General features: G+C 33.4%; 1 protein-coding gene across 3 annotated transcripts in view; it reads right to left on the reverse strand.

The window, feature by feature from the left end:
- The window catches only part of RB1 (RB transcriptional corepressor 1), a 126718-nt gene that overhangs the window by 97106 nt on the left and 15750 nt on the right, over positions 1-13862 (reverse strand). For all 3 annotated transcript variants that reach the window (XM_069467289.1, XM_069467290.1, XM_069467291.1), the window contains exons 3-6: positions 8457-8572; positions 5304-5423; positions 2979-3017; positions 1921-1988 (exon numbers count right to left, since the gene is read on the reverse strand). In XM_069467289.1, coding sequence (XP_069323390.1) covers positions 1921-1988; positions 2979-3017; positions 5304-5423; positions 8457-8572 — 343 coding nt within the window. The remainder of the gene's footprint in view (positions 1-1920; positions 1989-2978; positions 3018-5303; positions 5424-8456; positions 8573-13862) is intronic.

Consider the following 13862-nt stretch of genomic DNA (forward strand, 5'->3'; position numbering starts at 1 on the left):
AAAAAAAGACAAAAGATCAGAATAATATGAGAGAAGATAATAACTAGGACAAAGCCAATCCAGCACAGAACAATGTTCCTAAAACATAATGGTATAGAATAACTTAATTGAACAGAATAATATTTAAAAATACAGTATATTAAGATATTCTGAAATGAAGAGCAGAAACTACAGTTTAAAAAGAGATATGGTATTAAAAAAAACAACCCTAATGCAGAATAATAAAAAGCCAGAGGTATTCTGGTTAAAGTATTAAACCTCAAATTTAAAACAAAAAGAACCTTACAAGAATTCAGGAAGTAAATGAGGAGGGGAAATTAAGGTAGGCTCAGATTTCTTTTCTTTTTTAGGCCAGTCAAGTGAAGCAATGGGAGTGGAGAAGGAACAAAGAAATCTGTAACTGGCTGTGATCAATTAGTTGTAAACCCCACTACACTCAGGCCAGCCAAGCCTCAGATTTCTCAACAGCAATGTTGGATGCCAGAAAATACTGTCCTAAGGGACACAAAACATGACCCAAGAATAGGATACATGGTCAAGTTGTCCTTCAAGTACAAAGGCTATAGACATGATTCATAAACATGTCAAAGGGAACACAACACCAAAAACCCTATTTTAACAACTTCTTTTTTTTTTTTTTTTTTTTTTTTTTTTTTTTGTTGAGACAGAGTGTCGCTTTGTTGCCCAGGCTAGAGTGAGTGCCGTGGCGTCAGCTTAGCTCACAGCAACCTCAAACTCCTGGGCTTAAGCGATCCTACTGCCTCAGCCTCCCGAGTAGCTGGGACTACAGGCATGCGCCACTATGCCCGGCTAATTTTTTCTATATAGATTTTTAGGTGTCCATATAATGTCTTTCTATTTTTAGTAGAGACGGGGTCTCGCTCAGGCTAGTCTCGAACTCCTGACCTTGAGCAATCCACCCGCCTCGGCCTCCCAGAGTGCTAGGATTACAGGCGTGAGCCACCGCGCCCGGCCTTAACAACTTCTTGATGGTAAAATCCAGCCAAGAGATGAAACAAAATAAAAATCTCAGAAATGAAGAACCTATGATATAGGAGTTATAATAAGCTTGGAATCCATTAAAATACAGAACTGTGACTAAACAAGTATAATAATTATAATTACAGAACAGAATGTAAATGTTATAATCTTTGAAAATGTAATAATAATAAAATGAACCAATCAGAAAGTAGGGAGAAGGGAGGTGACAGGAAGAATAAGGATACTAACTACCTTCTTCAAAACACATTATAGTGTTTTAAATCAAAACACAAAGTTAAAGACTCTAACCTCTTCATTTTCTCATGCTTTTTCATAATCTTAAGGAAATATTTTTAAAAATGACACAACTTAAAGGGACAAAACACTTTTTAAACAATTCCTTTCATTTCTCTTCTTTTCCTCTGTAAAACTTGAGTAAGATTAATCTTTATATTTTAAAGGTAACACTATAGTATGATCCTATTTTTAGAAAATTATATCTGTTTGGGAATGCACTCATTTACCCACTATTTTTATCAAAATGCAATTACAAAGATATATCTAGAATGACAATCACATAATTTTAATAATTACTCTTGGATTTGGGTAACTTTTTGTGTTTTGCTGTATTGTTTGAATTATTTATCATGGATAAGTATCATTTTTATAAAAATAGTAACTTCATTATTCTTAAAAAAAAAGGAAGGAAGGAAAGGTAGAATATTAGTAACAGAAATAAAATGAAACATTTCCAAGGTTGTTTCCAATACCAGAATCATAAGAACTTGCTAACAGTTAAGACACGCAGAGAATGGGCGGCTAGGGTGTGCATTAAACGTGGGAGGGGTGTGAATAAAAATTCGGGGATTTAGTTCAAAAGAATATCAATTTAATTATTACATTTGAAACATTATCATGAAATAAGCATAATGAATTTACCTTTAGCTAATAAAAATGTGATCCAAGAAACTTTTAGCACCAACATAGAATTTATTTCAGTAGATATCCTAGTAAACAAATAGGAAGCAGAAAAAACAAGAAAAATTTAATACTGATAAAAAGTTTTCCAACTATAGCTTTTGGGTGTGTTGTTGTTGTTGTTGTTTTGTTTTTTTTTAACAGTCTTGAGTTAAATGCATAGAATACAGTTCCTTTTAAATGTACAATTTATACCTAAATTTAATTTATCTCAATTCACTTAATATTTCTACCAAGATATTACATTTAGCCCACAGAATAGCATACATTTTGTAAAGGAAATACTGAATATCTAAATTCTAATCTAAAAATATATAAAGGACGTGTTATACTATAATATACTTGGTTTCAAATTACCTTAATACTTTTTTTTCTCTTTGTTTTCTAATTAAAATCAACACTGTAAGCAGAAAAATAGTTTGGGTGACTCTAGTTTGCCAATTTAACACTGTGCCTTGATCATTTTTCCACAGACATTCACTTGTTGGAATTAATAATTCATATCAATTAATCAATAAATATACAGTTTCCCTTTATATCAATCATCTTCAATGGGGTGGAAAATCTCATGTGCTACTCATTCTGTTTCCAAGGAAAAACTCTGGAGCTCTACATGAGTATGCATTATACATTTTAAAATAATAATTTTGAAATTTTAATGTAGACTTTTATATTTATTCTTACACAAAAACTATGCTGAGTCTTAGTTAATATAGTACCTGTAACAGACCTTCAATAAAGATTTAGTCAATGAATTTGCATATTTCCCAGAGTCAGAGATAAGGTTGCCCTCAGTCAATTTCTACCTTATTAGTTCTCCGTTGTAGTACAAGGCATGCATTTCATACCATTTTCTTTGTGAGAAGATAAATAATCTATCTAGTACTTAAATTGAGCTTAATTCATGAAATAGCATGCAATAATCAATCAAACTGACCCTAACATTATCCGTATGTTTAAGATTATTCCAGAAAAATCTTTTTAAAAAAGTGAAAAATAACATGCTCTAAACTACTTACGAACTGCTGGGTTGTGTCAAATATATAAGTTCACATGTCCTGAAAAGAAGAAATAATTACATTATCATTATGGTTTTTTTAAAAGTTACCTTAAAACTTTTTTTCCTAATTTGAAATCAGAGCAATTTTATCATGCTTTCTACATCTTATTTTAAGAAGCATACATTGAAAAAAATGTATAGCATTATGAAACAAAGTTAAAGTAGAGTTTTCCAATTCATGACATTTCACATCATTGTAATATCTAATTACAATGATTGAATTCTTTTTTTTCTTTTTTTTTTTTATTACTTTGCCAGCAAAGCTGATTGAATTCTCTACATTCATTTGTAACAATGAGTTGGTTAGAATCCCAGATCAGGTCATAAGAATCTATTTAACTAATAGTCAAATATGTTCATGTAGTCTACCCTAAAATAAATAGGCTTTGGTATCACAGTTAATCTTCCCAATTACTCTTCAGAAAAAGGTACAAATAAGATAGAAAAAACCCTGCTGATCCACCTCAAGGCTAGTAAAGGTAACTAAATTATCTCATATGACTAGTCAATGAAAAGTCTAAATCCCTTTTATAAAGTCCTGAGTGGTCTTTATAAAAGCTAAATCTGACTATATAACTCCCCAGCTTAAAATAATTCAATGACTGTCCACTGCCTTCTGGGTAAAGTCCAATCTCACTACCAATCTGATCCCTTCCTATCCTTCAGCCATTAGCAATAACAAACTACATCCTGCTACTCATGCTAATCACTCTGCCTAGGATGCTCAGTCCCAGTTCTTACTCATTTTGCTTGGTGAATTTCTACTTATCTTTTAAACCCTATTCGACATTCCCTTCTTCTATACTTTTTTTTCCTGACCAAAATCATCCCTGTAGTTACCCCTCTCACTCTTAAACATATCCAATGTAACACTTTGCCCACTATATAATTCCTACTTCTTACATATAATTCTCTACAACAGAGCATCACATTCATTATTGCACTTATTTTTATAAAAAATATAATTTATTTATTTACTCTACGCTTCTTGAAGATCATAAAGTCAAAGGATTTTGTATCCCCAGGACCTAACTTACAGCCTCGTACTAACAGTTAATGTTTATTGTCGTTTGTTAATTTAAGTGCAATAAAATAGTGGATAGTATAAAGCAATAACCAAAGGAAAGAAACATTCTAAAATATGAAAAGTAATTATCTCCAGTGTTGAAATTTTGGTTGATTCATATTTTCTTATTTATGCCTTTTAGTATTTTCTAAGCATTCTGTAATTAGTTCACATTTCTTATGCAAATTACTTAGATAATCTCTTTTCTTTAACAATAAAAAATTCCCCTTCCTTTGCTTCTAAAAAATAGAAGCAGAAAGCTTCTATTTTCTTCAAGAAAGGACAAAAAACAAAACAATGATGGCCAATGCTACCATATATTACAATTAAAACAAGAGCAGGAAAATATATTCCTTCAAAAAGCCCTAGGCCTTTGAGTTTTTCCTCTACTTTTCTCATCCTCCATCATACTTCTGAAGTTTTAATGCCATACTAACCAAGAAGCAGGAAAGAAAGAAAAATAGAGACATCCTTCTGAGAAGATGCTTCTTTCCAGCTCTATCTCCACCCTCATTCTCTTCAGAATACCTAAGGACATGTCTTTTTCATTTTTCCCTTTACCATCCTATTATACAATTGCTTACTTGCCTAAAACATTAACTTTCATAATCCTATCCAAATGAAATGAGCTTCAAAACAAACATAGTAACAGGCTCATGCCATATTAAGGGCTGTAACATTGGGGGTGCGGGACTATGGTTAGGGAGAAAAGTATATAAAAAACTTAGCCCAAGCTTATTCATTATTCTCCCAGTTGAACAGTAATGGGGAAAAGTCTTCTAAACCACCACTGGGAGTACAAATCATTATTTGGCAGTACAAGTCACACACACCTTCCATTGCCAGTACGTTTTTTCTCTTTCTAAACTAAATAACACCATTAAGAAAAAGCTTAAATTTAGGTCACCATTCCACATTCAGAATTAGCAGTTTTCTGGCAGAAAAGGATAAAATGGTAACTAAGCTTAAAGTTTTCTAAAACAAATGAGAAACATAAGAGAATAGTAAAATAATTAATTTTGGAGAAGAAATTCAGAATGCGTATGACTAGATAAATAAGAAAGCTAAGAATTAATAAGAAACTACTAGCAAAAGAGACAAGTCTAAGGAGCAGTACTTAATAATTTTACTAAATATGTAATAGTTCCCAGTTGGAATCTAACTATAAACAGTGACATAAAAAATCAGGGTGTAGCTCAAATAAAATGTTTACTTTACCTTTCTAATTTGCTGTAGAGTGCACACAATACATTATACTTCTTCAACAGTCTTGACATAGCATTATCAACTTTGGTACTGGTATCAATTTCTTTTAGTAAGTCAAAGAATTTATAGACACTACAAATGAAAGAATAGAAAACAGTAAATCAGTAACTTAAATTTTGTTTTATTTCATTTTCAAATAATAGACATTTCAATTCAAAAGATTATTAGCTCTACATCAAATCAATATTATATACTTTGAAAGGAATTACTTTTTGCATTTTACTAGAATTTGAAAGAGAAAAAAACAATTAGCCTTCAGCTTACATTTCTTTATCTACACACCTGTGCTTATATCGCTTTCTCACTGAGAATACAGGAAAAAAGAACGGTCATGAAGAGACACATATATACATGTATATTTATTTCTGCATCTGTCTATATGTTTTAAAAAAACATGAGTTCACATCCATTTATCCAATTCCAACACAAAACCATAAAGTTCATTCTAGTATTTCCCTTTCCATATTTATAACTCTTCCTTGATAGTGAAGAAACGTGGAACCCATTCATCCTTAACTTATTCACTAATTTAACCAATCCCCCTGTAAGTAACCATCTTCCATCTCCAAAGCTACCCACTCCCCCATGTGGACACTCTTCTCTTCCACTCAGATTGACTCCCTATTCTAGACTGCCCAACCCCTCCACATGCACACCTTCCTCACCTTGGTAGGGCTCTGACTCCCCACACTAGGCTGTCCTCCTCCCCTCACTTGCACTATGGCTCCCTGAGCTGGCTGCCCACACACCTGCGTGGTCTCTGACACTGTACACCAAGCAGCCCATGTCAGGCTGCCCACACACAAGGACACACCCCCTCCATGTGGATGCCTTCCTCATCCCACTTTGGCTCTGACATCCTGCTCTCAGATCCATGGCACACCCCTGCCACAGATACACACCCAGATGCATACTTTCTTTACCCCACCAATGGTTCTATGACTTAATTGTTTTCAGAAAAGGAAAGCTGATTAAAATCTTTAAGTTGTTTAAATAACTTCAAATCATTATTTATTATTGTTTTCTATAAAAATTAACCCATCTGAAACATCAATACATATATTTTTCAATAGGGCACTCAAGATAGCAATCATCAACTGCATCTCACATACTCATTTCTAATCAAGTCTGTGTAGGGAATTATACCAAAACAGCTAACTGAACCAAAGGGTAGTCACCAGATCCACCCATAGTCTGTCTACCAACCAATGTGCTATAGCCCTGACTCAAACAACTGTGCTGGAGCAATCAGATACTTCTCTCGGGAATTGGGAAAATAAAAGCTTCAGCTAATCAGCCGGAAACAGAGAACCCAAAAGAAGGTTATCAAAAGTTCCCAGCTGGGTGTGGTGGCTCGCACCTGTAATCCCAGCACTTTGGGAGGCCAAGGCGGGAGGATCACTTGAGGCCAGGAGTTAAAGACCAGCCTGGGCAATACTCTCAGATCCCACATCTATAAAAAATAAAAAAAATTAGCCAGTGCATGCTTGTAGTCCCAGCTACTCAGGAGATGGAGGCAGAAGGATCACTTGAGCCTAGGGGTCCAAGGTTACAGTGAACTATGATGATGCCACTGCACTACAGCCTGGGTGGCAGAGCAAGACCCTGTCTCAAAAGAAAAAAAAAAAAAAATTCCCAAGATATAGAAGGGATTGGGACAGCCATGATAAGCTTTATGGAAAAGCAAATAAAGAAGGAATAGAAATGATAAAGAGTAGAAGACTAGGATGTTGCTTAGAAGAGAATGGAACAAATGTGCAGATACACCCAGAGAAAAAGAAATCAACCTTAGGATGGCATTTATTAAAGAACTACTCTCAGTTCCAGTTTTTATGAGGTACATGGCAACACCTGTCCTTGGAGTATCATGAAAACTGTGAATTGTTACAAAGAATTCTTTTTCTAGGGGCAACGTAAGGGAGAATGGAGGAGAGTCACAGGCATTGACTCTATGAACTACTTATATTATTTTGTATATTTATGAATGTACATGGCCTTTGTTTCTACATTTTGTTTATCATTATTATTTTTTTTTTAACACATGATGCCTTGCTATGCCCAGACTGGAGTTCAGTGGCTACTTACAGGGGTGATTCCACTCAATGATCAGCACAGGAGTTCTGACCTACCCCATTTCTGATCTGGGCCAGTTCAGCCCTCCTAAGGCAACCTGGTAGTCACCTGCCCACAGGAGGTCACCATACCAATGCTGAACTTAGTGCAGACTCCCGTCTGGCATAGTGCACTACAGCCTGGAACTCCTGCACTCAAGCAATCCTCCAGCCTCAGCCTCCCAAGTAGCTGAGACTACAGGACCATGCCACCAAGCCTGGCTGTCTCCACATTTTACTTAGAGGTAGTAAGAAAAAGCATTATAAAAATGCAACAATTTAATCTACCTTATTTAAATAGAACACCAATTATCCAATCATGTTTAATTCTAGATGGCTTTATCCAAGAAGAAATACAACTATCTATTTGCTAAAATTATTTACTGTTGCATTTTGTAAATATGATGCAAAGGAAATGATGGGAAGTCCTGGAGAATTTCTCAAGATAAAGTTCATGAATTACTGAAAACAAATTAGTGAACCCTTCTTATAAGACTTGTAAGCTCAACCACAAAAATTTATTAAGTATTAATAATTACTGGGCCAAGTATTGCAGTAGATACTCAATTGAATGCATAATCTGAAAAAACCACATGTAATTATAGTATTTACTCTATTAAAATAACCTTGAGCTTTAATAAATCTTATCTAAATTCCTTTAAGATACACTCACACTACTTTTATAAGGGTTTTAATATATAATAAGCCTACTTTATAAATATCCTTACTGTTTTTTCACTTTATCAACAGCTACAATTAAGAAAGTCTACAGATAAATAGTGAGATACAATGAAAATTTTTCCAGAACACAAACTGCTGCATTTCTTCATTAATAGTTCCATGAGAGAATGACAGTTCATTATTTGATCTTTATGTCCTTTATGTTTTACTTAATGGTAGCATTTCTCACTAATTCCCTACAGTCTATTAAGAGGAAAGTCTAGAAGTAGTTTTCTTTAATGGCAGAAGCCTATATTTATATTAGAAATTTTACCTCGTTTCTATGTTTTTCTGCAGCTCAGTAAAAGTGAATGGCATCTCATCTAGGTCAACTGCTGCAATAAAGATACAGAGTCCCCACAGTTCCTTTTTCTTTTGAATATAACCTTCCTGGGAACAAAAAAATAAAGTTCAAGTATGTCATTAAATTATTCATACACTGGATACTGTGTTAAAACTGTATAAGTGATTTTTTTCTTATTCAGCATAACAAAATAAACATTTTAAAATCTTTATGAAGGCATATACTTGAAAACATTTCATTAACATTCAACTTTCATATTATAAGGCAAAGAAAGTACTAGAAAGATCAAAAAGTTAAATAACAACTTACTATGGAAACTTCAGGGGTCGTCAGTTCTTGGAAATAGTTTCATTTTTCAATAACCCAATGTCATCAAAGCCAAGTCAAGAGATTTTAGACTCCATACATATTACTTCTTTTGAAAAAAACAAGCCCACTTTCTTATTCGATTATTCTTCTTTTGCTCTAATTCATTCATTCTTTTATCAATTTATTCACTCAAGTATTTTTTAACCTTGTATAATTCATATGTCTCAGTTTCTTAATTGCTTTCTTTGTAAAATCCAAATTATAATAATAATACGTACCTCACTTTGTAAGAATTAAATAAGATTAAATTTACAAAGCCCTTAGCATAATAGTGTCGGCTATCATCACCACTAAAACACTTTTTCATTACCTTTAGAATACTTTTTTCCCCAACAATATATACCTTCAAAATATGTAAATTTTTAGGTAAAATTTGGATTATATTAAGTTGAAAGCAAAAGAAATGTCAAATTATCTAATGTTCTGCTAAACAGTTGGAACTACTTGCTTATTCTTAACGGGAGATTATAATAGAGCAGAAAAGTAAAGTATGTGATACAATTTTACATTGTTTGAAATCTCAATTATATAAAAGCTTTAGGATAAATATTCGTTATGGATTATCAAATTTTATGGATAATAAAAAGTTTAGACCATCCAACTCTAAACTTTTCCTTAACTTTAGCTATTTGGGATATAAATAGTTGAAAACTTATATTACAATTATACTCACACTAGAATAGTTAAAATTTAAAAGACTGACAGTATCAAGGGTCAGTGAGGATATAGAGCAATGGAACACTTAAACATCACTAATGAAAATGTAAAATGGCACAACTTTTTTGGAAAACAAGTCTGGCAGGTTCTTACGAAGTTAAATATATACTGTCCATAACACTTAGCAATTCCACTCCTACGTATTCATACGCAAGACAAATGAACTTGATATGTTGATAGCAGCTTCATTCATAATAGCCAAAAACTGGAAACAACTCAAATATTCAAAAACAGGTACATGGATAAACAAGTTATTATCAACTCCAGCCTTTTTTTTCTCTCTCTCTCTTTTAAAGATTGAGAAATTAAATAACTAAAGTTACTAAAATTAAGTATGCTATTTATTCATTTTTTATAACAGCAAATTTTATTAGAATATTTATTAGCCAAAATAATTAAACACAGGACCATTTGATATGATAAAATGCCTAAATGAAATGTTCTGTAAATAAATTCTGATTTTTAAAGAACTTTCCTATGAGCAAAATGTGACCTTTATTTCAGACATGGCTTATCTTTCTATTTTCTTAAAAAGTACATTTCAAAGAACAAAAGCTTTTAATTTTGATTAAGCTCAATTAATTGTTTTACAGATCATGCTTTCAATGGTAGTATCTATTAAATCTTTGCCTAACTCAAGCTCACAAAGATTTTCTCCTACATCATCTTCTAGAAGTTTAGGTCTATGATTCATTTTGAGTTAACTTTTATAAATAGTACAAGGTGGGGATTGAAGTTCATTTTTTGTATATGAATATCCAATTGCTGCATCATCTGTTGAGAAGGATATGCTTTCTCCATTACCTCCATGCCTCTGTAGAAAATGAATTAACTACACACACACACACACACGTGCATGCAAGCACACACACAGGTCTATTTTTGGATTCTGTTCTGTTCCATTGATCTACTTGTCTTTTTCGCCAATACCATAATGCCTTGATTACTATAGTTTTATACGTTTTGTTCATTTTTAGTTTAGCTTTATTCAAGATTTTTCAATCTGAAAAAGTCATTTGATTCACTTCTCATTGAACTAATTGAGAAATTAAAAACTAGAGAGTTAAGACTTGGTCAACACAGGCAGTCAATGCCAGAGACTTTTAGTTTCCTAACACTCAATGTAGTATTATTCCATTTCATTAAGAGTTTTTCCTTATTACATTTCTACATTTATGTTAACATTTTCACTACTGAAATCCTTAATCTCATTGCCCCTGTCAAGAGTTCTGTACCCTTTTTTTTTTTTTTTTTTTAAAGAGATGTAGCCTAGAGTTCTGTATTCTTAACTAGTGGTCTTGATTTCTATTTTATTGAGAAGTTTGAAGAAGCACAATACTTAAAGCTTCAACATTCTTCACATCAAATCATTTCTAACTACCGTATCTTCCAGTATTCCTCAAAATGTCTCTGCATCTTCCTCGGTAAGTTCCTCTTCTGACTTTAACCAATGAATATTCTCTCCTATTCTGAAATTAACAACTGTAATACCTACCTCTCTCCTTCCTATTTTAAATCACGTTGGCTCTCATCTCCTTCAAGATCTAGTTTAATTCCTCCCTCTGTCTTTTATAATTTCTCTAACAATTCTCTGTTTCTTTCCCTTTGGTTACAAGTAAGCTTGCATCACCTTTAAAAAAAAAAAAAAATTACAAGGTCCCTCCATCCCTGGACCTTATTAAGCTACTGTCCTTACTATACACATACTCCTCACTATACACCACACCTCACCATTCTCACTACTCCCACACACATTCGCCATATACAGTTTCACAATGCATATACACTGTACTCACTCCCCTCTCATTATACAAATACTATTCTTCTGGGGCTTTTCTCTATGTCCTCAGAGATCTTTTGGGCTTCATCCAGGAAGACCTCTATGCAGCATCTGACATTGTTGTAATTTTCCTTCTTTAATCCACCCCTGTGAATCTTTTTTCCTTAGCTTTGAAACACTCTCACATCCTCATTCTCTCTTCTTTTTCTCTCTCACAACTTTTTCAGTTGTGAAAAAGGGCTTTTTCCCACCATCTCTCTTTTCCTCAGCAATCTCATCTACTCCCACAGCACCCTACCCTTGTCATCTCCATACAGTTGGTTCTCATATCACATTCTGCCTTCCAGCCTGATTGTTCTTTTAAGTTCCAGGCCTTATTTTCCAATGTCAATTTACAACCTAAAATCTGTAACTCAGGTGTTTTCTTGAAAATTATGAAAAGGGCTCAGGATAGCACTTTAAAAATTGTCAAAACAGAAGAAAAGTAATTCCTCTTACCCAGCCAAAACAATCACCCAAAAGACACAGTAAAACATGGAGAAAAAAATGGGTAAAGAACAAGCATTTTGTAAACAAATAAAAATCAGTATTTTTTAACAAATGTATTTTGAAAATGCTGAACCTCAAAATAATGTCAATTAAAGGACATTTTGATAATATACATCAAGACCCTTAAAATAGCTCAGTTTAAGACTTGAGTCAAGATTTAGTGTAATAGATGTTTGAAGAATTATTTATAATAGCAAAAAAATGAGAAAAGCCTAAATATGTCACAAAACGGTTAAATAAGTTGTGATAGAGCTAGATCCTGGAATAATATAAAACCCCTAAAACATTTTCAAAGAATATTATAAAGACATGGGAAAATATCCAAGATATAATGTTAAGGGGGAAAAAACAGCAGAACATAAAATTCTATGTACATTTTGATTCCTATTTTGTGAAAAAAACACAAAAAGGAAGGGAAGGTTTAAAAAAAATCAAAATGTTAATGATTATCTCTAGGTGGTAAGATAATGAACAGTTTTCATCTTCCTCATTAATCCCAGATACTTATTCTAAATTATCTACAATTGTAAAATAGGAGAAAAGTTAAGTCAATAAAAGATGTTAAATTTATATAAAGTAGGAGAGAGAAAAATTAGGAATATTCTTGATCAAAATCGTAGTTATATACATTACACTTTAAATCACAATCTACAATCAGCATTTGAAAAGGCTATTATGCTATCATTTAGTTGTGTTCATTTGAACCAATCTGATGATACAACTTCTCATTAGTGACAACTTGTACTTGCATTTTTACAATGCACTTACTTATAAAAGAGCTCCACCAAGTGGTGACATAAATCATCTTGGAAACCTCAGAAAATTAGACATCAAAAAATTACTGCTACTCATGCTATCATAACATTATGAATTATTAAATTGCAATTCTAAAAGTTGAAAATAGTATTTCTCTCTAGCCTGTACTTTTGTGAAATATGAAAGATGAAAATAAGCCATAAGAAATACGCTCTTTACCTCAGGGTCAAAGTCTTAATTCATGAGACTGTAATAAGTAACTAGAAGTATGGTCACATTAAATGTATTATAGGGAGGTAGGAAAATAGGGGAAAGAGCTACCTTTATTTTCCACCCCTGGATTTTCTCCTCATCTAGGTGATGTGTAGGAACAAAAGGACTAATATGTATATATGCCAGAAAATCCGCTCCCTCAGTTGTATGATATGAGCTGACAGAAGTCCAGTATGCACATCCTCGGTTATGCACAGAAGTAAAAGGCAAGAGTGGCACAGCCAAGAAGAGGAATCCAAAAGTTAACCCTGCTTTTAACAATCCCCATTTTCGATACAACACACAGGGGTAAACATCAGCTGAATCAGCCATCCGGTTACACAATACCTTTCTGGGGAGAAAGTTGATTCTACTCCCAGAAAAACACGTATCGGGCAAGTTCAGATTTGCCTGGTCATTTGCCAAAAAGGTGGGCACCTGGGACTCCTTCCCTTAAGAACTCCTACAGAACTCAGCACACAGACCTATCAAAGCTCGTAACCGCACTGTGATTTACTTGCTTGCTCCTTTGTCCCTATCTCAACTGGCCTTATAAGCATCCTGAAGACAGAAAAATTGTACCTAATTTGCTATTGTACTCCAAGAGCCTCATAGTGCCCAGCACTAACATGGTGTTAAATATATATAGATACATATATATTTTTTCAAAAGCTGTGGCAGCAGCCATATCCTAATGTAGGATACAGTGGCTTTTTTTCTTTTTTTCTTAGTATGCTCAGAGACATAAGCAGCAAATGAATCACCAAAGTGTAAGGTAAGGCTATTGGTTCCACCATAGTTTCTTCAGCTCCCCTTTACACACTAACAGTAAACTAGTGATATCAGCAAGGGTAAGTCACACCAAGTAATGACATTACAGACCTCATTTTCTGAACAGTTGATACATAACTGACCTAGAATTAAGTTTCTGGCCAAGTTCTCTGCTTAGTTTA

This window comes from Eulemur rufifrons, chromosome 4, assembly GCF_041146395.1.
Source record: "Eulemur rufifrons isolate Redbay chromosome 4, OSU_ERuf_1, whole genome shotgun sequence".
NCBI lineage: Eukaryota > Metazoa > Chordata > Mammalia > Primates > Lemuridae > Eulemur > Eulemur rufifrons.